The 27,367-nt window shown below is 38.2% G+C and overlaps 1 protein-coding gene across 2 annotated transcripts in view; it reads right to left on the minus strand.

The window, feature by feature from the left end:
* The window catches only part of LOC139936043 (rho GTPase-activating protein 6-like), a 155,719-nt gene that overhangs the window by 51,198 nt on the left and 77,154 nt on the right, over positions 1 to 27,367 (minus strand). For both annotated transcript variants that reach the window (XM_071930755.1, XM_071930754.1), the window contains one exon: positions 11,206 to 11,359. In XM_071930755.1, the coding sequence (XP_071786856.1) occupies positions 11,206 to 11,359 (154 nt within the window). The remainder of the gene's footprint in view (positions 1 to 11,205; positions 11,360 to 27,367) is intronic.

Here is a 27,367-nt window from a genome sequence, read left to right on the forward strand (position 1 = left end):
TTATTGGTGCCTGACATTTTCAACCCTATCAGAGTCTTTCTCAAAGACTAAAGACTATGAGAAAGCCTTCAAGAAAGACTCTGCTAGGGTCAAAACTATTTTTTTTGCATTTATACCACAGTTCCTTTTTGTAGGTAAGCAGTTTGCAACAGTTGATTCTATTTTCTCCCCAATATTAAAAAAATAAAAAGGAGCAACCCAAGAAATCAAAGAAAGAGCTATAAGATACCAAACAAAATAAACACAATAAGGTAATGAAATTGCGCAAAGTTTGTCTGATTGATTTAACCTACACGGTTATCTCAGAAACTTGTTTTTTTCTTCTTCCCAGTCCTCTGGTTTTATTTAATCAGTTAATTCAGAGTGTAATAGCTTGTCATTACCGTTAGACTACTGTATAACAACAGGCATTATGAAGGCTTAATAGCTTATGGCATCATCCATCATTACTCGATAATGGGACAAGGGGACACGCATGAAGAGGAACGCATCAGGGCCCAATCTCATAGAGCTGCTTAATATTGCTTAGCAATTGTCTGCTTAGCAGGAATGAGCAGGATACCGTTCTCAAATTATACATGTGACTTGGTGGTCTGGCTGGTAACCTTATTATGGTAAGCATAACTTTGTTGTGCTTAGCTATTTGTTTGTGTTATAAGCAGCTCTATGAAAATTGGCACAGGGGTTCTCTGTGGATTGCTGAGCAGGCTCTTGAGAACATAATAGGGTCTATAATACGGCGGTCAGTAATGGAGGGTAGCGGAGGGCAGGGAATAGGTTTGGAAAAAATGAATCAAGATTTGACGGGATGAAGAACATGGTTCAGGGATGTTGATGACCTGGATGTTCTTAACTCACAAGGGGCAGCAGGAAATGAGGTTGATGGAAATGAATCAGCTTATAAAGGGAAAAATGATTGAGTCGGTGTAGCTCTGTTGTCAAACTTGAAGAGAAAGTTTCTTCCGCAGAGAAAAGATAGATAGATAGATAGATAGACAGACAGAGTCAATATTAGGGTGTGTCTGGAGAATTCTAGATTGAACCCCTTGTACTGACGTCAGATGCTGCTACCTGAAGAATATAATAATAATAGTAGATTCTGAAGCGTTCATATCTGTCACTCAGTGACGCTCAAGGTGCCTCAACAGTGCTCAGAAAATCCAGAGCAAATATATCTACGTAGGTAGAATAATCGCTAATAGGAAGACACAATCTGAGAATTGTTACTGACGGTAACCCTTCTCAGATTCAAACTTTGTGGTAATAAAAACAGTATGTTTTTTCCTGAGCAATGGGAAGCTGTTGATAGTATAAAACATTGGGAAAGAGGTGATTTCTCACTCTAATATTAAAATACTTCGACCTGCAGCCTTTAGGCAACTAAAAAGCGCACATATTTGTACAACAAGGGTGTTTATTCTTTTATTATTCTCTTGTATCTTTAATGACCAATTGAGTCAAAATTTTCGCAGATTTGTTATTTTATGCATTATATATCCAGACCAAGTGAGCTGGTCTTGAGCAATTACCAAAATCTTTCTACCATCGAACATAACCTACACAAAACAATATTTGTTTTAAAATCAACCGATCACCACGTGTTCTCTTCAACACTATCAATAAATCAAATTTTACGAGAGGAATGCAACCATCATTAAATAGCAACAGCAGCATTTATCATATCTCAAAAACCCACACACAGTGTGTGTAGTGGTTATAATCAGATCCTAGATCTAATCTGATATGCTTGTCAACAATTGCATTTCAAGAAACCTGACATCTAAACCATTGATGGGCAGCGACTTCCAACGCAACAAGAAAGCTGACCACTAACGGAGGAGTCCGCACACCATATGGTCACAGAGTATGCCGTCGTTAGCAGATGACAATGAGCTATACACGAATCCCCAAGGGATATATGAAGGGCTGTAACGCTCAAACGTTTTAAAACGCTGATTGGTCTTAAGGAAAGTGAATTTTACAGCACGATTTTAGAAAAAAAAATCTTTAAGGCCATCACATAGTGAAATTGAGTTTATATTTAAGGGATAAATAAAAACATGGGTCATGTACACGGAATAGGAATCAAGCTTTTTTATGCACAATTATTTGAACACTATTATGAATTGCAGTGGGAAATTTTAAATTATGTTTGATTGCTTGCTGCATGCGCTGGAACATAAAGTGAGTGTGAATAGTTATTTCTTTTGGGACATGGTGCTACATTAATATATGAACCTCGTTTTGGGGTGTGTTTTTTTCCTCAGCAGATTTTTGCTTTACATTTGCATCTGGATCCAAGACAGAACACCTCCCTGATGTTACAAATCAGGAGGTTTACAGACTCTGTGCTTCATCACATATACAAAGCTACAGAGTTTGACACAATGTGGTCTACTTGCTTTCTCCCTTTGGTGATTGCTTTATTTCTCTAAAGAAAATTTGAAAGCTCGAGGAGGTTTTCAGAAAATCCTGAAATCAGGAAAACATCCCAAGAAATCAGATGCCTGTAATGACAAGATTTAGGCACCTTTTAACTTGTAGAATGAAAATGCTTTGAGGATGAAAGATAACTGTTCAAATGTTATCACAACAATAAATGAATAAAGCAAAGACATTAATAGACCGTTTGAAACACCTGCCTCTCTGTAAAAATTCTCAGAAATAAATTTTCAAAGAAAGCCTGCCGAGACGTTTGACTCCTTATAAAGAAGTGATCTTGCTTTGACGTCATCCTTCTCCAGAGGGTTAAAGAAAGGCGAGATGGACGAGTTATGCAAAAAAGAAATACAACTGAAGAGGGGGAAAATATATACATGCCACGGCGGTGGAATCAAATGCAAGTACACGCTAAACAAGGAAAGTAACTAAAGATGGAGCTGAAATGAGAGCTCAGTTGAGCTCTCACATTAGGGAGAGGGCGGCAATTGATGAAGAGAACTAAAAAGATGAAGAGAACTAAAAATATGACAGGCCAAGAAACATCTCTGGAGTACTGAGTGGAGCACTGAACGTTCTTTCATTCCACTCGAGTACACATTCAACATTTCTAAATTTATGCCATGTTAGTGGCGGAAAGCACTCCGTGAAGGATCAATCCAAATCGCATTTGCTTCATCCACAATCAACAACGCCACAGCGACATTAGACGTTGAACTACCTGACGAAAATGCCAAGGCCTCGCCTCAAGTCGTTGCACACGCACGATGGAGATCCGCAGGGACAACTGGTCTGGCGGGGGCCTCCATACAAGAATGGAGAAGATAAAGATATAAGTAAATATAAGAACAAAAATCATGTGGAGCAGGAAGACGGGGGATGCAATCAGAAGATTCTGACGATACCAAGTCCCTGGAAAAATTTGTCGGCTAGTGCTTATGCAAAATTGTTGATGTTGCGGTTCAAAGACAGAGACTGTCAATGACAATGTAATGCTAATATGGGGATGGGTTGACTAAGCTGTGACAACAGTGAATATTTCAATCTCATGTCAAAACTCTGCAAAAACATGTTGTACACATATTTAATGTAGACCCATAAATACAACTGAAAATAATGAAAATAATGCGTAAAGCATAATATGATGTTCCAGTTCCAAAAACTGTATATATAAAAATGGTTATGAAACAAAAATTCAGACGGTAAATCCATTAAATTTTAAGTATAATTCCTTAAAATAATAATCTAAAGTATAACTCGTTAAAATAATATGGACTATTTCACTGAGGTGCATTATGCATATCTTCATTATGTTTCTTCCTTTACATTTTAAATCTACCTCTTCAATATGCAAACAGTTATGTAACAAAACTTCTCATATCCGTTAAATATAATATCTAAAGCATCATTCCTTAAAATAAGTATCTATTTCAATGAGGCATATTTGTGCATATCTTTATATTCTTTCTTGAAATTTTTAACCTCTGTATAATGCAAATTACATGCACATGCCGTACGCAAAGCATGGCTTCACAGTGACTTGGAAATCAACTCTTTGTTAACCCTCTCATAGACAATACACACAGCGCATTAAATCCCACAGATGATCAATATAAGGAATCAATGCAAATGCTGGACACTGCAGTGGCCATTAACGGCCTGACCACACTAACAGAATCTACGAGCTCAATATGGGCCTCAGGTAATGCTTGACGATTCCGCAGAGCCAAATATAGCAGCCATAAACAATGCAGGCCTTGATTTTCCTCTTTGAAAGGGCAAGGCCATTTTCAATTTGCAAGGGGCACTGCTAATTTGGTCCATGGGAAACTTTGGGTGAAGACCAGAGGCAACAGAGGTCATTGTCTCCATGGCCTGCAGAACACTACAGCATGGTATAATTGGCTGGTATCCTATTCTGCTAAAATGCTAAGCAAGGGTTTTGTGTGCTAAGAAAATGTTTGTACTTACTAAAAAAAAAAAAAAAGAGCAACCGGCTCAACTCCATGGAGCTGCTTATCACAGAATGTCTACGCTTATGGAGCTTCTGTGAACAGTATTCCACAAGTGCAGGAGAAGTAGATAAGAGCTTGATTTCTGAAGAAAATTAGAGCTATTTTTGCTGATCAAGCAAACATAAAAGAAGTCTGAATTCAGATAAAAGTCTGCAATTTTCATCCTTGTTCCATGTCTGTGAAGTTTTTCTCCCTGGAGAGCACTTTATTTAATCAAAGATATTCATTGTGTTTTCTGCTAGTCAAAAAGCAATTTTCTAATCTCACTATTGAGTGGAAAAACCCCAACAATGACCTTTTAAAATAGCAAAATTTAATACAGAGGGAGGGAGCAATTTAATTTGTCAACTCTTCCGGGATTCTTCAGTCACTCAAAACAGATAAATGGAGAATGTTAAAATAGAATTAGCCTTTGAGAAAGACCCTGCTAGGGTCGTAACATCAGGCCTTAAATATTTTTTGCCATAATAAAATGTTAGAAAGCTTCTTTGTTTTTGGCAGTGTATTGTTTATTTTAATTGCAAGAAGAGGAGCAGCAGCTTCACCGATGCGTAATAACACGTTCACGTCATGTTCATTGACAGTTGACATAAATAAGCCCATCTTATCCCAACCCCTGTCCACATTCACCTGTCTTAGACGATATCGCAGTCTGAGAGGTAGCTGGAAGCAACCTTACTAGAGATAGATACATACTTAAAGGAACATTACAGAATTGGTTTTGCTAACAAAAAAGTTGCTGGCAGTGTAAGGCCACCACTGTACATAACTTGACAAACCTAAAGAAGTTTGAGAGCGATCAGCCATCTGGGCCATGAGAAAATAGTGAAAAATCTGTTACACATTTTGCATGACATTGATGCAAAACAGAAATTAAGAATAAAATGCTCGTTGAGCGAAATTAGACTATTTATTTCTCATCAAATATGACATTTCAGACAGAAATACTTCAAGGGATCATGTTTTCTACGATCATCATCATCAGACCGTGTAAAGTTTGATTTAAATCTGTGCTCTTCACAATTTTGTTTCTGACCGATTCTGTAATGTACCTTTAAAAAACCTACATTGCAGCAAATACAACAAAACTCTTCAGCCATCATCATGGAGTGCACTTTGTCAATTATTAAACAGCTTGGTTTCTTATAGGTTGTGACATTTGTGTAGACAGGGGGTCCGGGTCCCAGATCTCTCACTGTTCAGTTTTATTAAGATGAGCTACACTATATGGCTTCATGCAAAACTGACATGAGCTTAAATTAACAGAAAATGAGGGTGACATTAGAGACTTATTTATAGAGCGTCTTCCTTCTTCGCTTTTTCATCAAGAGTATTTGAAAGGCTTATATTAGTTCAATCATTTGTCATTATTAATAAGAGGGGTCATAGATTGGTGTTTGTAAACGTGATGTTGATTTATTGGCCGAATTGTCCATAAAGACACAATACAAGATAACCATGAACGTTTTTAGCTGAATACAGTGTTTACTTTCATGCTTGTTGAGAAACAGCCAAAACCTGTCATGGTATATTTATCAAGAAAGCAGACCAATCCACAATTAGCGAGGTGTACTTAGCAACCGCATCTCTAGCCACAGCATTCACAAAAAGATAACAATGAAAACTGAATTTGCAAAACTCGCCTTGAATGTGACCATTTCAGCTGAATACAAGTGTCTTCTTGTCAAAAGAAAGGCAAAAAACTGTCATGGCATATTCATCACGAACGTCATACCAATCCATAATAAGCAAATGACACGGGTACCAATCGCATCTCTGGCCACATCATTCACAAACGGACACCATGGATGGTTGGATCTGCAAAACTTGCCTTAGAACGTGTTTTGGGGATTCAAGTTTATCAAAAGACTGTTATTGAATTCTAATCAACAGGGACATTTCAGACCAAATCTTTTCACAGGATGCTTACTATAATAAGTAAGCTGTCTAAACAAAAATTCACACAATTTTTGTTCAGGCTCATTACCACAATATGACTCTACCTTAAACTAGTATAGAAAGATTATTAAAGAACATTTCAAGCGATTGTCCCTGCCAGGGGTTTTTGTTTTCTATATAGTTTTGAAACTGTGGCACAACCCTTGACAAAAAAAAATAAATAGGGGGCCCATTTTAATTCAAGATGAAAAATCCAGAGCATAACGTTGTTTTTGTGACCATGGGGTCGTCTCTGGGGGGGGGGGGGAACATTGGGGGGGGGATACATGTGCGAGCCATCTCTCCAACGAAAGAAAAGAAAACAAATCTTCATCCAATTGTGACAGATACATCAAAGCCGACGATAGCACCAGGATGGTGTTTTGCCACAACCATAGAAACATTTTGATTGGAGTTGTATGAACTGGTCGCCCTGGAGAAATTTGATTCCTCGCTCGCCAACGTTCCTCATTTCCTCTTAAAATATCACCGCAACAGCTGCTCATGAATATACTGAGGGAGAAAAACACGCAGTGGAAAGAAGCAAAACAAAAAGTGTGAACTTTTTTTGAGGAGGAAAAACACATTCTGCTCAGAGATGAGCATGATGAAATTTTTGCAGCACCACAATGGGGGCCACTCAAGATATAGACATCACCAAAAAGGAGTTAATTCCCTATCGGGCAAGCGCTGGTGTACCTCTTTCTATGAGAATCCAGTATTACATCCTCACTATTCCCAATCGGGCTAGTGTTAGTTGACAATGACCCCATGTGGACCACTACAGGTAGCGCTTTAACAGGATATTCACATTTCCTTGAGAGCGAGTCTCACCTGACTGCTCTTCCGTACTGAGAATTATCATACGCGCAAAAATACTCCCCAAAATGTAATCCGGCTGTATACCGAGTAGTACTTGACTGATATTTTACTAGGAATTGCGTCAATGAGGTGCTCAGTTGGTGTTTAAGTATGTGTCGGGGGTCCCCCCTGTGTGACTGAAAAGCTGATTATGCTGTGAGGTGATTGCGGGTCTTTTACATCATTCAATGACCTGGTTTCAGGAAAAGAATACGCTGTAGATTTGATGTGTGGACTGAGAACCTGCACATCACAACTTGTTCTGGGAATTCATATAATTGTATAAACCTGCAGACCATTCATGGACTAATTTCATAGAGCTGCTCAAGTCAAGCAGAAAACAGTGCTTTTAGAACATTTCCTGCTCAGCAGAAATGAGCAAGGCAACAGGCAAGACAACAACGAACATGTAACATGGTAGCTTGCTCGCTTTTTGATTTGCGTTTTGATTCTAAAAGGTCCCTTTTTGATTTGAGGCTGTTCGATATTCTGAATAACAAAATATATAAAGTAAGTTTTCCTCAAGACAACATGTATCTTGCTAGTTTGTTGCCTTGGTACATCCCCAAGACAAATCCTGAGATAACAGGATCGATTCATACACAGTTTGAGTACATAAACAAGTACATAAAAAAGCTCATAAATGTACCTTAATGGCGCTTTCGGAATACATAAAATAGAGCATACATTGTACATGTAGGACCTTGGCACAGAAAAAATTAAGCCTAACTTAGAGAGGTTTGTGGTAAAAGCATGTGAATATCACTTTTTTAGTAGTGTTTCTTCTGAGAAGAGCCGGTGGTTAAGGACTCAAGTTTTTGATCAGTATTCTCTGATCATCTTCAGGGCTCTTCTAAAACAGTTTCACTCTCCATCCCCGTATCCGTGTTTCTTTAAACTGTTCCAGAGCTTTCTAATTTTGAAGTTAGAAGCAAACACCCAAGCAACACAGAAAAGCCACTATAACTTACAAGAATACTACTCTAAGCTATATTTGCTTCATTACTGATTATACATTGCATGTGCCTGATCCAAATGAAATTGCCCGTTGGCAGCAGAGGCAGTCATTTGAGTCACAGTAGGTCACACTCCTCCAAACTGTAGTCTAAACTCTTAATTACGACTTGACAGTTAGAAATCAAGTCAAAGGGAACGATTTGACAATTGTACATCAAGTCATAGGGAACAAGCCCACAAGTCCCACGAGGAGCTTTCTTGGAAAACCAGGGAACTTAACTTGCCTCAAAGGTTTCAAACAAATTATATCAAATTCACAAATGAACGGACATGGATGTGTGGTTCTCCACATGAAAATGTTTGGTTGAGTTATTTTTAAGACAGGCTCGAAGGTCAATTGTGATGCACTAATTTTCCAATAGACAGAGTCGTAATGAAAGTGGAGGAAAAATTACAAGCCTCTAACCTCACACTACAATGATGTAAAATGTATTTGATACCCTCTTACAGAGCGAAAATTTGAAACATGATTTTATCGGACAACAACAAGAAATGGGTCTGTACATTCAAAAGAGGAATTTATGCATAGTTATACATGTAAGTTCAAATCCATTGCTGTTTTGATTAAATATCACAAAAATTAAGCAATGAACTTAAAATTATCTGGACAAAAACAATACAGACCCTAAAAGTGACTCCGTCAAATTTTTTTTTTTACTTTGGACTGGAAGTATTTATAAAAACACAGCGGCATTTTAAACAATTTTCATGTTTAGAGAGTTTTTTCCTCTTTTTCATAATGGCTCTAGATACTTATCTTGTATATTAAGACTGGTTTTAATGGGTTTTTTTTTATTGTGGTAGTTTTAATTGTAACTTTAATAGTTCATTTTTAAAGTAATTTTTATTGCTGTTACCTTTATTAATTCTAATTTAGCGGGTATGAGTAAATTTTAAGTGCATTTTCTTGTATTTGTTATTAATATTTTATTGTTCAGCACATTTGAAGAGAATATAAATGAATCAATTATTATTATTAATTTCATTTTCAGAATTCAACCTCGGAGACCCTCTATAAAGAAAAACTAAACTTAACAGCAAATGTCAAGGGCATTGTAAAATATGATCAGCGAACAACAATTAACAGAATACGTCGCTTCAAGATGTTAGCCGATCAAAATCAATTCGAGAAATTTGTTTTCCCATCCAAGTCAGTTTGCTTAAAGAAAAAAAAGAAGTGTATAGAGAGTAAAACAAATGAGAGGAAAGTGATAAGATTGAATTGACAAGATTGATTTGTTCAGAGAAACAAAGTCTTTAGATTTGGATAAAGATGCATCTATCTATTCAAGCACATGTCATAACATGTATACAGTGCATTTTATCTCGTGACAACTGAAAATGCTCAAATCACTGAACAACTTCACAGCACCCATCAAGGGTGTTATCAAAACTGATTGCAAAACGTTTCAAGAAAACAAATTCATCAGAATTTGAACTAAAACAATGACATTGATTTGTTCAGAGAAAACAAACTCAAACTTGCTCGTTTAGATTTGGATTTAAATGCACCTATCTATTCAAGCACATGCCATTACATGAAACGGAGCATTTCATGTCCTAACAACTGAAATTGCTCAAATCACTAAACAACTTCACAGCACCCATCAAGGGTGTTATCAAAACTGATTGCAAAACGTTTCAAGATAAAAATTTCATCAGAATTTTTCGCTGATTATATGAATATCTAGCCAACGGGCAGAGAGTGATTGCGAGTCTCAGGTATCTGTATAAGCACGTCATGGAAACCTGTGTCTACGCTATACTAACCCGGGTATTCCCAAAACTTTCTCCACCGTTGAAAATAAAACCTGCATCTGACGGAGTATCGCATGAAGGTAGCGCATGAGGATCTTTTGGGAGTGTTGTTGATGCTAGTCATGGCATACCCACTAATGGATGCGCTTAAAGGCCTATCTGGTAATACATGACCTGCCTAAGCCTTCTCCCTTGGCTCCGTCAGAGAAATGAATGCCAGCCTTTCAGTAGGCCTGGTGCGCCCGCTGTACCTACGTACACAACAAACCGAGTCTCTTTTCTTTAATTTTGGCATTTGGAGACAGCAGTGGCCGTCAGGTTCAATAAAGAGGTTGGGAACTTGTGCCGACAGTGGACCTGGGAATTGTGAAGTGACGTCTATATAAAACCATCAGAGCTCCCGTCTAATCCAGGTTCCCTATTAAAGATTTATACAAGCTCAAATTCAGAGAGATAGGGAAAAGGTTATTTCGCTTCTTGAGAGGAAAACAAAAACCCACACATGGTCGGCGCGATTGTGTGTACACATGAGAAACTGAGATTGACTCAGTGAGGCTGGAGTAACAATATTGAGTTCTTGAGAGCAGTGGGCTTACAGAAAGTCACGGATATTGGTGTTCAAGTGGGTTTCTGGTACATTTAGATATCTAGGATGCAACACTTACAAAACATTGATAGAGTTTTACTTTGTAGCATGATTATATTGTCATAATCCATCCGTAGTATGATGTAGTACTTTTCGCACAGCACAATTTCAACAAACAGCACGATTAAAAAAATTCAACAAAAAACAAGTTCAGAATAATCTTTCGCTGTTGGTTCATCAATGGACAAATAAAAACACTGCAATGGAAGACTTTGGAAAGTTCAGTTGGGCGGCATAATTAGACTTACCAGTTAAAGTCTATTGTTGACGTAGTTCTGAGCAGGCGCACATTTCCAATAACAGTGGATTTCCCTGGTAAGTCTGCTGCCACCTATAGCTACGGGTTACCAGGAATTTTGGCATGTGCACATGCATTCTCCTTGCTACAAGGTATTCCACGCTTACATAGAGAATGGTGATTGTGAGCGCAGAATCCGACAGTAAGCAGGGCTGTGAAATTGTGCCCTGTACTTGTGTGTCTGTCGACTTGCATTAAAAAAGAAAGACAAATCAAAAAGAAAAAAACTTTACCTTTTGGTACGATGATGGGTCCAAGGTGCATATTCTGCAGTCTCTGGTGAGCAACCTTCTGAAGCTGACGTCTCTCCAGCTCAGATAGCTGCAACAACGTTGTCAGTGATAACGTCACCGTACGACCACTTACACTGTGCCATCTGCAGCTTCCCTGTCAGAAAGAAAATTACAGAAATGCATTTAACATACAAACATTAATCAATAAAACTGCCTGCTGGGAAAAAAAAAACTGAAAATGTTTATTTTATATGCTGCTAACTCCCTGAAAAAAAGTTGCATGTGTGCGTCTTGGGCCAATATTTGCAATATGTGCCCTCGCTAGGAGAATCTAACCCCCTTGCCTGTATGGGCAAAGGGCACTACCCCCTTGCCTGTATGAGCAAAGGGCACCAAGGTATTTTCTCCTTGGTAAAGGGCACCCTATGATGAGGAATATGTAAATTTCTACTGGAGCATTTCAAGGGGGCATGGAGGCAATTGCCTTTATTCCTCTGTGAAGGACATGTATAAGGACTGCAACCCTGTGCTTGTAATTCAGGCCATAAATTCTAGTAAAAATTGTGTAAAAGATTTGTAGAAAGTTTGTTTTACTGCTGTCATCTGAGTATCAAATCACCATTAGTTACAATCATCAAATAAACCCAAATCATCTTTTGACACAACCACCAATCTATAAGTCAAGAAACAAATAAGCTTAAACGAAATACTTTCATCACCTCTGCCTCCGACCAGGGCCTGACATCATAGAGCTGCTTCAGCAGGAAATATTTGCTTAACAATTTTATGCCTAGTAAGAGATGAGCAGGGTAAGGGTCGCAAATTGTACACAATACAAGGTAGTTTGGCTGGTAACCTTATTTTTGTAAGAATAATTATGTTGTGCTTAGCTACTTTTTGTGCATAAGCAGCTCTTTCAAATTTGGCCAAAGCAATAGGTCAAGACAGGGGGAAAACAGTGATGAGGAAATGCTACCGCTCCCCTCCTTGTCACTTTCAATTCCTTCCTCATGACTGAATCAAAACATCTTCAACATCTGATGTTAGCGAACCGAAGCGCAAGTTCCGAGAATTGTCATCATTTGTAAACACACATCATAAAGGAATGTTTCAGTATTCCCCAGTAATCACACTAGGCTCATGCCAGGAAATGACACCTTCACAAACCCAAACAAACATTGTTTCCGAGTTTACATCTCCTCCAGAAAAAAAAAAAAAAAAAAAAATCACCCGGTCACTGGCCTGTGACTTTTTAAAGAAACACAACCCAAAAAAAAATCACCCGGTCACTGGCCTGTGACTTTTTAAAGAAACACAACCACATCGTGAACAAGTTCATCATTTTGAAGAAAGTCATAAATAACAGCTGAAACCCAAGAAAAGAAGTACAGAGAACAACAATCCATCAGCGGATGTGCGATTACTCTGGGGGAGGAATATTATGAATGGTGTAATTAGAGCATTCCAAGGGTTTTACTCCTTTAAAGACTCACTTGGGAATCACTCTCTTGGTTTCTCTCCCACTCCAGTTCTAAAGTGCTATTCACACCACAGCAATTTAACTTAGGTTCTCTGTTTAATTTTAGCTTGGTTGTAAAAGGTAGCAATATTTGACCAGATTTTGCAAGAGAACTTGGTCAGTAGAACAAAACTGTTGTCCTTTCACAAGGGGTAAATTTGGTAAAACTTTGCAACCATGCTACAATTTAGCAAGGGACCCTTGTAGTAAACCACAAGACAGTATCCGGGAGGCCGAGGTCTTGACAGATCCTGCTAGAATGCAGTTTTCTTAGAATATGTCAGGACCAAATCCTCTTCATGGTCAGAGTATTTTAAATTTCCAAATGGAAGGCGCTGTTAATGTGATTAACTGATTAAGATGGTTACAATCCTTCCCCATCATGGTCAGGTTTGATGCTATATTCCATCTGTCTTTAAAGGTGAAGTATAGAATTGGTGAAATCAGCGAATAAATTCATTAGTTTCAATGCGGGTAGCTCAGATAGAAAGGTCAAGCAAATCCTCCGGAGAAATCTTAGTTTCCATCTAAGATGCAGTTTAAGTCAGCAAATTTGAAGACATCCAAAATCACTAATTTCTTTTTACAGCAGTTGAAATAAGCATTACATCAACATGCAAAAAACACCTTAACACATGAGCAATTGTTTGTCTCCACAAGAAAGCATTACCATCTAATGGTGATAGAATGGCAGATTAAGGACAATTTTAGAATGGGAATGAATTTACCCTTTTAATAAAATTGGTTTAATGAATTTGTTTCTTTGATGACTTTTTAGACTAAGCTTGTTTTGTGCACACTGAATACTAATTGAGTAGCAACGGGTGATTTTTGAGTGGAAACTGAAACATTTTGTTTTGCAATTCAATATAAGGGAAGTCGTTCACTGCTGGTGGATTACTTTTTCGTGCAAACCTGAAATGAAAGCAATTTTCTTGAATCTAAATGGTTACTAAATTTAAGCCTACATTTTTCAGGTCAAATTATCGGACCTAGCATCTTTAACTCCCACAGAGGTTTTTCTTAATAAAAAATGTTTTTCGGTCAAGGACCTGCGATGTAACCTTGCAGGAGAAGGCATCTTGTTGACAGACCTGTCCCAACGCTTACATGGCTTTCTTGGAAAGCATCTTATTAAGCAGAGGGCAGCTTTCACTCAGCTTGGGTGATGTGATAACTGATACAAATGGTCGGCCAACAAAAGAATTGGGTTTGAAGGTGGAAGACACAATCTGATTAAGTGTCGGACATAAAAAAAAAAGTGAATCTACTTAATATAAGAGAAACATACGGGTGGTACGGATATAAAGGAAATGCAAGAACATGTAGGTTTTAATTTATACACTCCGAGAAAAGATCGCCAGGGATATAATACTTGCTTGATTTAATCCTGACGAAGGGTCAGAGATAAAGGAAGCCGACGAGAATAATGATATGACCCACTTCCATGCTGATGTTTTGAACAAGTGAAAGGCAACAAGATAAATATGAACTTAGGAGTTGCTGGAAAAAACAATTGTTAGATGACCAAGAACTACAATACAAATTGATGTAAATGAAAATTTGCATGACGAAAAGAAGAAGAAGAAGAAACAAACTTGCTAATGGCATCATGTTTCATCTCTATATAGCTGCACCCGCCAGACCAGTGGCCGATCTCACAAAGCAATCAAATTCACCATAAGACAAATTGTCAGTATTACAATAGTGATTTGTATTGTGACATCACGCTTTACTTAGCAACTACGACAGATATGCAGTTCCGTTAAAATCAATCTTAGCTCTTTGTGCAATCGGCCCCAGCAGAGGCCAATTTCCTACAGCTGTTTAAGCACCACTAAAAAGTAGCTTAGAAGAAAACATTCTGCTAGCTGGATTCCGAGATGTTACACAGCACCATGGTAACAACATTACATGGACGCTACGGATGCTGCTGCTCCAGTAATGTGTGTGGACAGATGGCATACAATCCAATGAGGAGAAGACGGGGTGAAGCAATTAACCCTATGAGTATGAGCTTGCTCCCTCTCTTCCTACCTCTCTCCCTCTTTGCACAGGGGCTAGAAAATACAGGCTGATGGTAAAACATCCATCATGATAACATGATAATGTTACACTCAGATGCATTCCTTCTAATATGTTTTTTTGTCACATAGGCCTAATGTTAACAGTCCAGGGCCCAATTTTTTTGGCTCTGCTTACCGTAAGCAAAGAAACAGCCCTTGCTTATGTCAAGCATATTTCACAGGTAAGCCAGGAATTTTGGATTTTGTGCGTGCATACTCCAAGTTTTTACTAGGCATTCTTACGCATACAGAGCTAGTGCAGAAATGGACAATGGTGATCGGAAGTGCAGAATTTAGAATATACTATAACCAATACTAGTATGGTGTATCCCTATGTATAGAGAACATGAAAAAAGCAGCTCGACATTTTGGCGTGCTGTATAAAAAAGGACGCACTTTGTATGCACTCGGGATGTGCAGTGCCTAGAGGTGATGCTTTGTTTTTGGTCGATGGAGTTGCTTGTGCATGGGCACTGTAAATATATTTTCTGTAATGGAAAAGACCGTTACATACAGCACTCAGTGAACACTGGGGATTTAGTTAATAAGCACGTTGATCGTGTGCCCATGCTGGACAAAATTTGCCTGCAGTGGTACAAAAATGGCGTAGCAATTAATAATAAGTATTCTCAAAATGGTTATAAATAGCACCTTATGCTAGGCCTGAAAGTGCTAAACACGAAACAGAATCTGTGGAAATGTATTTTACAAGTTGTGGCTGAAAAATACAGACAGGGAGGTCCCTTGGTTTTATTTTCAGAAGGGTATAATAATAATAATACAACATGGAAAACGATAACAAATGTACTTAATGTCCTTTTGGCAGGTAAGTTGCATCTGATTAAACCATACTTTCTTTGAATGCGATACAATTTTTGATGACACAAATTCGCATCGAATAATTTGGCAGAGTTGAAACAGGCTCATCTGCTGCGAAAACTTTGCTGCGAAAACAGCCCAGTAATGTCAAAATTCGCTCTATTTTTGTGCTCTGTGTTTTTGTATGCTATCTGAAACTGGCGTTACCAACAAATTTACGTCTCAGTAGCTGTCGCTATCATCCCTGTGCATGATTGCATACTATCACATCACCCAAGTATCAATTGATACATCATTTAACTGTGGGTCTAACCTTTCAAAATGACTCACTCACTACACTCAGCCTCCCTCATATAAGAATAACATTGCCAATGACACAATGATGTTGAGTTTTAGCTGATCAGATCGGCATGCGATGCCTTGCTATAATCCTTAGACGGGGAAGGGGGAGATAAGCGAAGCAGACGCAATGAACGACAGAAAGAAAAATGGCGATCCGCGCAACTTGGAAGGACATAAACAAATGCCGATAATGCTGTTATCATTCGGGGCATTCTATAAGTTTAATGGGAGCTGGCGAGGCTGATGACAGGTCTGATTAGTTTTGAAGAACCGGACTACGTCGTTGTTGACTACTGTAAACCAGTAAAGGGTTTGCGAGGTAACGTAATGCCACTAGACGAAACATTTATCTAGCTACATAGTATCAGGCAAGATGACTACTTAAGACCCAAATCTTGGCAATATTGGCTTCAATTACAATTTCAAGTTTTTCTTACATAGCGTAGGAAGAAACGAAAAAATATCAAGCAGACCCCAGGATGAAATATCGCCTTGATGTGTGGCCTGTAATGTGCCATGAAGGTGTTATGATGATCTGATAGGTTTAAGGTGTGTATAGGGCCTGGTGGATACTACTGAATGATATGAAACATGCATGGCTGGATTACCATGGCCATTCTATACACCTCGAACTCTAGATGTACACAGATACATTTACGGACAGCTGGTAACAACAAACTGCAAGCAATTAATGTACCAAAAGAAATATTAGATGAAAAATAATGCGAACTTAAAAAAAAAAAAAAAATGATTTTGAACCCCCCAGAACGCTGTTAAAAAAAATAATGAACCATCAAAGATAATAGCAATGTGAATTTATGATATTATACTAACAACAAAAATTGATAATTTTTTTAATAACTTTCTTACTTTATTTTATAATTTACTGTTCTCAAGTTTGAGGTAAAGTTACGGAACACCACATGCACTAGTAGTTTAAATTATTTACCGCACCAGAATACAAATTATACAAAAAGAAGAATACAAATGAGGAACACAATTCTACAAAGTTGTAAACTTTTTTAACTTGGACAAGCACTGATGTATGACACTTTGTTGTATGGCAAAGATTACAAAATGTCCCTTTGTTTACAAAGTGAGTGAATTTGTACATACCAGGGTCTTTTTGGCAGGCAAGTTCCTACACTGGTCAAATGGGAATTGTTTACATTCTGTGTCATAATTTCCACATGTGCTATGGAAATAACAGCTGAACAAGTCTTGTGCCCTGTTTCTACATATCAAAAGTTAATAAAAAAGTCTGACATGGAATAATCCTCATAATCCTCAAATATTAAGATTTGATGTTTTCTTTCATTGGGCTTTGTGCAAATCACGCCTACAGGAAGCCAAGACCCTGTGGCTCTCTTGTTAATATTTAACATCCAAGATTACATGGTCTATTATACTTTGATGCCCAACAAAATTAAAAAATATTTGTCAGATTCAAAGTCAACATTTGAACTTCATGTTTCTTTATTAAAGATATACAGTGAAGTTTTGTTATTCAATTGAAAGACACAATAAGACTGCCCTGTCTTGTCTAGTCATGAGGTTTACTTTCCAGAGTCTAAAATCACTAGTCCTGGGCCTGGCCGTCCAACGTACAATTTGAGGCTTGAATCCTATTTAAACTTTACTGCACACCTTATCATCTTTTGTCATTGAAGGGAAATTATACATTTGGTTTTTGGAACGGTTTGAATGATTGCTTTAATCCTATATAAGTGTAGAAATGTTAATAAAAAATAACCTGCGAAAATTTCATATTAAAAGGTGGTCATGTTTTCAGGATATCACCGAAAATCTGGAGCGGTTATGTCCACGCAGGAAGAATAATCCATAATTTGAATGCACAATCTGAGATAGATTTAAAGTTTTGAAGGATAAAAACTAATTTACTTTGGCATTACTACTTAACTTCAATGAGAAGCGTTTCTCAAAATGCTTCACACTTTTGCAAGCTGCGGTTCTTCTAACCAAAATAGGTTTTTTCCTTTCCATTCATTTTAAGGGTGATTACCAACCACATACCTTCCCTTCAATACATTCAATACAGCTTTCAAAATCTTTGACAAAACCAAATAAACCAGTCTTCGTGCACATTCTGTTGACAACAAAGTTCAAAACCCAATAAAAAAATGCTTTCATAAATCACTTTTGTGATGTCAAACAAAGTAAAGAAAAATCTGGCAAAAATTGGTTTCTGCTTTGAGGGGAAACCCGGATCTAGGCAGGCAGTTTACTTTATCGAAAGTTAATCCACAAAAGCTGAGGGTTAAACTATTGTGCTTTTCTAAATACTGTTTTTTTATTCCTCTTCTTTGATTTTCTTGCAGTTGGTCTTTACTTACTGTGAGGTAAGTTACCTTCTTTGTGAAAAGATAAGCCTATCCATAAATAAGGCCTCTGTGGCAAACAGCAGAGGACAGAGTTGTGATACGTTAATTCCGGAAATAAAATGCCACAGCATTTGGAATCAGTAGTACTTATAAGTAGTGTGTACTGTAATATTGATATTTTTTACCATTAAAAAAAAAAATTAAAAAAAAATTAAAAAAATTATTCTTTTATTTTTCATTGTGTGCAAACTTCAAACAATTGAAGATTCAAACACAGTTTAAGACATACAGTTCTCCCTAAAACATTACACTAAGCAGCAATACAAGCCTGGCACTTAATAAAGAAGCCAACCTGGATTGTCAACGATGCATTTTACTTGCACTCAGCAAGTTTGGTAGCCCAGTTTTTTGCACACGTATTGTCATAAATATATCTTTCTGATGCACAATTGGTTGGTATGGCCACAACCAGTTCAATGGTCAATTAATGAAGTTATATACTTACCAAAAAAAATCATTTTTAAAGATGTAGAATGCTTTAAAACACATCAAATCACATTAATATCATGGCAGATGTTTTGGTTGTCTTCACTTTTAATGTAATTTCACTTTTTCCCCAAAAGGGGGTTGTATTTGTCATCTCTGACTCAACGTACAATGAAGCTTGGGTCAGTTTACTGGAATCTCTAAGTAGGGATGTGGGGCATTCAAGATGGAAAATACTGAGGAAACAGGGGGGGGGGTGTTGAATGTTGAAACCCAAGTCATCTTCACATCGGTCTCATTGTTAACTCAACGCTTCTTGCTTTTTGCCATTGTTTGCATTTAATTTGGGCTGGGTGCCGCAATGCACACTTTGCTTTTCCGTAAGTCACAGCAATTTCGCGCACCATGCTCATGACCTTTCACTTAAATCCAAAACCACACAGATCATGTATTTACCCACCCACCCCAAAAAGGTTTAATTAATTCCACACCTGTACAACCGAGTATGTTTTAGTTAATGTTGCAAATGTCCAGAAAGATAGCTTCCTTGGAAACAAAACTAAATAAATGAACAATACATCAGAATTCAGTAAATCGGATATTTTTATAATACAAGTGAATGTCATTAAGACCACGTTCTCCCCATCAGTCCTGTGAGCTTGTTTTGAATTTCAGTACACGCAACAATCAACATGATCAAAGAAATTAAACCAACCATCAATCAGCAGCAATGCAATGTCATTGCTCATAGCGCGTAGTACACTTTAAGCTCTTATAACCATGATATTTTGAAGAGAAATGTTTCTCAAAATGCTTGATTAATTAATTATTTAAATTGGGGGGCTAATCATCCTTACTCGCAGCGACGAGCTCAATAGCGAAGGACGCGGCTTCAACGTGTTAAAGAAGCAGGCATGCAAGGGCGCCTTTGGCTGCCAGCCACATCAACCCATTATGACCATGGAGCACAGCCAAAGATCGAAAGTGTTTGATTTTTCCCGAGGGACGAAAACCGGATGGTCTGGAAAACCCTCGTGGCACAGCAGAGAACCAACGCACAACTCAACTCACATTTAGCCCTGGCCGGGAATCGAACCGGGGTCACCTTAGTGAGAGGCGAGCGCTTTACGCACAAGCCAACCATGCCACCCATGCCACTTATACTATCAAACTGCTTTAGGCTTCTAACCAAAAGTTTTGAATGCCATTAATTTTAAGAGTGATTACTAAACGTATACCTTCCCTTATAAAGTACTCCAGGTCGAGACTATAATTAGTGGTGATTTAACTTGTGATTGCTCTAGAATGCGACAGTGGATTTGACTGTATACTTCGTTTTTGAAAGAGCAATAGGACACCAATGCATTTTCTAAGGCACCCTATGAGAAAGTAGCAAATTTATACTGGAGCATTTTAAGAGTACCTCCATTGCCTCCGTGAGGTATCAGGCTTTCTTCCCTTTAATAGATGAGATGAGATGAGACAACTTGGACTTGTACACATAAGCCCTTTAAGATTCTCTGGGGAGCATTAGACAGCCCTCATCCAGTAAGACCCCAAGGTCAAGGTGTGTTTCAAGACAACCCATCAAGACATCTCATGCTATCAACACATTATTAGGCAGAATAACTTGCCCCTTCAAGATCTGCTGAAATTAAGTGTGGTTTTACTTAAAAGCAAAATGGAAGCCTTAAGTTGTCAATGATTGGATCTTGATGATACTGTCCAGATACGCTTAGAGGCCGCAGGGGTTGGAAGATGGAGGGATTAGCAAGATACATTATAAATAATAATAGTAATAATAGAGGCTTCTTATATAGCGCGCATATCCATCATCACTCAGTGACGCTCAAGGCGCTTTCCTTCAAGGTACATTGTATGTGTGACTACATTTACATTTGAATTATGAGACCTACTCCTTTTACATATGTAATGGTTAGGTTCACATGATACTGTAGAGCTGTTACTTTATCTATACTGAATAGCAAAAGAGAAGAAAATTAATGTTCAGTTTAAGATGTGGGATGAAACCCCATAAGGAAAACCCCATGCAATCAGGTAGAGACTGGAAAATACAAGGCTTTGGTGTAAAGTGGGATTTGAACCAGGGTCCACAGGCAGGGTGACAGGCAGAGTATGTAAGACTTTACTGAGCCAACCTGATGCCTACACACATAGGCTAACAAGTACAGTGCACTGCTCTCTGGTAACAGTGGGCTGCTAGGCTTTGGTCTGAGCATGGTCTGAGCTGGGATTCAAACCAGGGTCCACAGGCAGGGTATGTAAGACTTTGCTGAGCCAACCTGATGCCTCCTCACATAGGCTCACATGTACAGTGCACTGCTCTCTGATAACAGTGGGCTGCTAGGCTTTGGTCTGAGCATGGTCTGAGGTGGGATTCAAACCAGGGTCCATAGGCAAGGTAAGACATCACTGAGCCAACCTGATGCCTTCACACATTTGGCTTACATGTACAGAGCTCTCTGATAACAGTGGGCCGCTGACCAAATTCAAGTTAAAAACACCAAAGGAGCAGCAAAAATTCTGTTCAAAGTGGTCAGACTGGCTAGTTCAGAGCTGAAAAGCTTCCCATTTAATAGTGAAAAAGCTGGCAACCTAATAATAGTAATAATAGTTTGGGGGGCTAATCATCCTTACTAGCCGCTAAGAGCTGAATTGCGAAGGACGCGGCTACAACATGTTCGAGAAGCAGGCATGCAAGGGCGCCTTTGGCTGCCAGCTACATCAACCCATTATGACAACGGAGCAAAGCCAAGATCGAAAGTGTTTGATTTTGTAATGAATTGACAAACTGGTCCTGCTGGAAAAGACCATAGGCCTACTCTAAGCAGAAATAAATATGTTTGATATTTCCATGGTAGGGTTGGTTAACCTACGCGAATAAGAAAAAGTGGTTATTTTTAAGAAACCAAGAAGCGTGTTGCCATTTGCAGACTTTAATGCATGGCTTTTCTCACAAACATCCCTTACTTATTTTCCAAGAACAACCATCATTTTATGAAACTATAGTCCAAGGTATGTTGATCTTGCATTTCTTCCCACACTATTTCCTACTGGTGTAATTCCCTCGCCAAGGTCAGCCCCACTCTGGGCAGACTTCTCACTTTTCTGCCTGACTGCAGTTTCAATTACCTAAAGCAGTCTTTCCTTCCGCAACCTTTCTAAAGAACACCCGAGTACACCCCGCCGCACCATTATTATGCAGTATTATTTTATGGTGCCTGTAAACACAGAACCATAGAAACTTGAACCAGCGTTCACTTTTGTCCGCTAATAGGTGTCTGTTTTGGACAAAGAGAATCTGTTTCTGAGAGAAACAAACAGTGACCTTGTTATATAGCCCTGTAGACTGGCAGAGGGTGCATTGAGAGGTCACATAAAATGCTCAGTTTCTGGGGAAGTCCCATGATAGTTAGCTATGAACTATGAGTTGATGTCATTGATGTCAATGTTTGATTTGCTGTCATTGATGTCAATGTGTGAGTTGCTGTCATTGCTGTCAATGTTTGAGTTGCTGTCATTGCTGTCAATGTTTGAGTTGCTGTCATTGCTGTCAATGTGTGAGTTGCTGTCATTGCTGTCAATGTTTGAGTTGCTGTCATTGATGTCAATGTGTGAGTTGATGTCATTGATGTCAATGTTTGAGTTGCTGTCATTGATGTCAATTTTTGAGTTGCTGTCAATGCTGTCAATGTGTGAGTTGCTGTCATTGATGTCAATGTGTGAGTTGCTGTCATTGCTGTCAATGTTTGAGTTGCTGTCATTGATGTCAATGTTTGAGTTGCTGTCATTGCTGTCAATGTTTGAGTTGCTGTCATTGATGTCAATGTTTGAGTTGCTGTCAATGCTGTCAATGTTTGAGTTGCTGTCATTGCTGTCAATGTTTGAGTTGCTGTCATTGATGTCAATGTTTGAGTTGCTGTCATTGCTGTCAATGTTTGAGTTGCTGTCATTGTTATCCATGCCTGAGTTGCTGTCATTGTTGCTCATGTCTTTGAGTTGCTGTCATTATTGTCCAAAGTGTTGAGAGTCCAAAAGTTTAAAAACAATGAAAACATAAAGTGTTTTTTTCTTTAATATTTTCCAGTGTGACTTTGATGGTCAATTGAGTTTTCAGGGTAGAATTTACCCTCATAGTTATTAAAAAATAGTCTATATTATTGGCCATATGAAGTGCTGACAATGGTTTTGACATTTACCAATGTTATCCACATCATAGAAATAACACAAGGGAAATAACCAAAGACAACAACACACAAAGAAAAACAACTATTAAGAAATATTCCTGACAACTTTTCAATTGACTTCTTGTCATTCCAACGTCACTCTTCCTCAAAGCCCCTACCTCCGTGCTCAAAGAAACCCCCCAAAAGAAAACTGTCCTTCTGAAGTGATCTAACCATCAGCAAACAGAGCAATCATAGAGCAAGGACTATGGACTAACCATGGAGATCTGTATACCTACCTAACTGTTAATGGTACTAAGATCAATAAACAGCTTATTTTGGCCTCATAATACATCCTTACTAATGACCCTTAGCCAAATAGAATGTTATTGATAACATAGACCTTTTCACAACAGGGTGCCATGACTCCTGGAATTCTCCTCAAGGAGCCCAAAGAATAAGAAATGTGAAGAAGAAAAAAACGGCCACAAGTAACTCTCATTATAGACAATAGGACGACCTCTCAATGCAGTCAGGATGCCCCCGCTGTGAGATGGTGTAATTAGGTTGTGCACAGTCAAAGGATTCAGAAAAGATGAGAAACAGGGGGAAAAACAAACAACTGTGGAGCTGAAAGCCCAAACGAAATTCTCCCCTTCGGTCAGGAGAATAATATACAAACACTCACAGTTACCATTCTGAAGGGTGTGTGGTAATGAGATGACAGTAAAGGCTTGTGTTGTTGGTTTCCTTCAAGACGGAGGGTCAATATTTGAAGAAAATTATGCCAAGCGAATACCCCCATCGTGATATGTCTATAGTGAGTTGATACAATACTGAGGGTTGGAGTGACTTATGGCCAAGCAAGCCTCTTGGTCAAATAAGGCCTGGATAACTACATGATTTCGTAGAGCTGCTTAAGCTTAACAATTTTCTGCCAAGCAGAAATGAGCAGGATACCAGTCACACATTTACGTGACATTACAGTATGGCTGGTAACCTTGTTCTTCTAGTAAGCAAACTTTTGTTGCGCTTAGCTACTTTTGCTGGTTATAAAGCAGCTCTTTGAAATTGGGAACAGGAGCTAGAATACAGAAATGTCTCTCAAATGAATTCTTCACATGGACATGGTCAAAATGAAAATAAATGTGTTTTTCATGATCAACTAATATTACAAAACATCTGCATAGTAGGTGCTTTCACTTGAACTACATTACATGATGCATTTTATTGATCAGGGAGCGTCGCTCAGTCTCAAACACATCAACAGAAACAAAATAGCATCTGCCTCAGCTTTTTGTTAATGTCAAAAGTAAAGAGTGGCAAGATTTACAGAAATTACTGTTGAAAAAAAAATCAATTTGCTTGCAAGAAGCAGAACAGAAACAGACACTAACAATATAGAACCTATGTCCTGTTTCTGTCTATTGCAAAGAAATTACCATATTCCGAAAAAATGTTTACTTCTCCTGAAGACGATCAGAGCATACTGGTCGAAACGTTGAGTCGTTATAACCACCGGTTCTTTTCAGAACCAATACTACTCAACAAGAGATATTCACATGGTGTTCATACTGCAAACCTCTCTTAGTTTTGAAATACTTTTAAAATAGCTGTAACAGACCTGGGGTGGATTTCACAAAGGTAGTCCTAAATTAGGACTAGTCCTAGGCAATGCTAAGAGATAGGACCGGTCCTACGTTAGGACCAGTAACTCATCCTAACTTAGGACTGGTCCTACCTCTTAGCATTGCCTAGGACTAGTCCTAAGTTAGTACTACCTTTGTGAAATCCACCCCTGAGCCCAATTACCGTAAGCACAGGGTCCCTGGTTACAGAAACAGGGAGTTCTGCGCTTACGCCAAGCGCAGGCCTGATACTTCATGGAGGCAACAGAGGCAATTGTCTCCATGCCCCCTGGTCATTGCCTTAGTGCCCTTGACATGCCCCAGTAGAAATGTACAATTTTCTCCAAGGGTGCCCTTAACCAAGGAGAAAATGCCTTGGTGCCCTTGCCCTTTCAAAACGAAGCATACAGACCTAAAAAAATAAAGCGTAATTCATATCCTGCTTTTCTTGCAAAGCTTTAAACATCACTTCACTTCAAGTGAGATATATTCCAATCTAAGCCAACCATTCACAGATTCTAGTGTAAACTATTTTTCTTTCACCTGAAACAATTAAAAGATCTGAAACTTAAAAAAGAAAAAAAGTTTCTCTCTCTTCTCTAATTTTATTCTTACTTAAAGAATAAAAATAACAAAATAATTGAATTGGATTGGATTTTCCAAACTCGGATGACTATTTTTGTTTCATCTTGCATTGTCAATGATGAATGTAATTTAGATTCCGACAGAACCACGCAGTCACTGTTTGCTGGCGAGAAATAACAAAACAAGGCCTTCAACCAGGGATCACACGGTCAATAATTACGTCAGGGAGATACTAACAGTTTTACAAACGTGAATGTTTTGCATACTGGACTTTTGTAAATAAAACAAAAGTGTGGCTCAAAGTAGCTTAGGTTGGATGGATTTTAGGGAATTGACTAATGTATGTAGAAAGGCAAATAAATAAATAAACATGATAACAAAAGTTTGTTCACAAACTTTCTGCATGCAAAGTATGCTAAAAAATGTGCTGTCATTTCTGTGCAACTAAATATTGTCTGGTAAAAAAAACAATTATTATCTCTTTTTTTAAATTCAGGCTTTCAAACATGAACGAAAACCTCCAACATAGGGTGATATAGCTCAGTTGATTGAGAACCTGGACATTGATCTGGTGATCCTCGGTTCAAATCCCACTCTAGTCAATTTGTCTTTGTTCATTAACAAATTTAAGCGGTCAGTTTCCCTTGTGGTTTGTTATTTGATTTGCAAACAAACAGAAATCCGAGGACTGCCCACAAGTGAACCAAATCATTATCACTCATTTTTAAAATAATGTTCTCAAAAAAAGTGTACATCAAGATTGTCTATTTCACTATAAAAACATCTGATGGGCACATAATTTGAGTTGGAACTGATTTACCAAAACGAATCAAATGACAGCAAATTTATTATTTGTTTTTTTGTTCGAACAAAATACATTAAAAAATTACCCAGTCGGTTTCCTTTGTGTCTATGACTTGATAATTTATAAAAAATTTCTCCCCAGTCATTTTGATATAACCGCTATGGAATATTTGTAATTTTATAAAGCACTCCCGTTTTTACGATAAAAATCATAAACAAGAGAATGTTCCTCATGCTAGATTTCCCTTGACAAATTTGATTACAGTATAATAAAATGTATTGACCTAATTCACCTGACGTCATCATCAGAATAATCTTGGATGCACCATATTTTTGGGCAATGTCACTGTGCGTTATTCAGTGAGGGGCGCATTTTAGGTGACGCAGCGTTTACACGTAAACCACCATATTGGTTGGTAATGTGACTGTGCGTTATTCATTGAGGGGCGCATTTTAGGCGACACGGCATTAACACATAAACGCAATAATATCTCATCTCACGATAACTGACAGGAGTACCAGCGGCTAAAAGGAATTTCTGAGAAGATTTTCTGAGATCTGAGAAAAAAGAAGAAAGAAAAAAAACCAGGGCCCTCTCTCTCCCATTCATCCACAAATAGTTTGATGGACACTAAAGGCACAAGTAATAATTTTTAGTGTTGAATTTTGTTGGGTTTGTCTGCAGGTAAGATGTATCTCCACTGTGCACGTTATAGATTATCAGAAAGCGCCTGCAAGCAATGTGCGCGCATGTACCACACACTTGATTAATGTTTTACCCCACCGGATGCTATGTGGCAGTTACTGGATTGCTGTATATGCAGCGATGTGCACCTGGACTGTCATGACTGTCCATGAAATGTCCACATACGGTAATGCATATTTATTTAAAGGGAAGGTGTACATATATTGAAACAACCTGAGCTTGGACTTGGTCTTGAACTTAGATGAAAATTCCGCCAGATCGCAGGCCTTTAAACCAACAATGACCATCTTGCTCGCTCCTTGTTTGTATTTTTGTTAACCCCATGTTGAATTCCTTTCAATTTGCTGTATATTGCACTGAAACCACTTGGCTCTTGGATTTGTGGGTACTTTTGTTATTGTAACTTTGTAATATTTGAATGCAACTTCTTATATTTTTTTTTTAAATGTTGTTAAAGGCACTAGACATATTCCAATTACCAGTAATCTCACTTTGTGAATCCCAACATACATGTATGCATACAAAAAAATCTGTGAAAATTTGTACTAAATTGGTCATCTAAGTCGCAAGAGTGCTCAACATTAGTTTGAGAAATTACCAATAGTGTCCAGTGCCTTTAATGGGCAAGTATACTTCGATACTCAACTGAATAACAAACATATTTTATCAGACTCAAAG

This window comes from Asterias amurensis, chromosome 4 (assembly GCF_032118995.1).
Source record: "Asterias amurensis chromosome 4, ASM3211899v1".
Taxonomy (NCBI): Eukaryota; Metazoa; Echinodermata; class Asteroidea; order Forcipulatida; family Asteriidae; genus Asterias; species Asterias amurensis.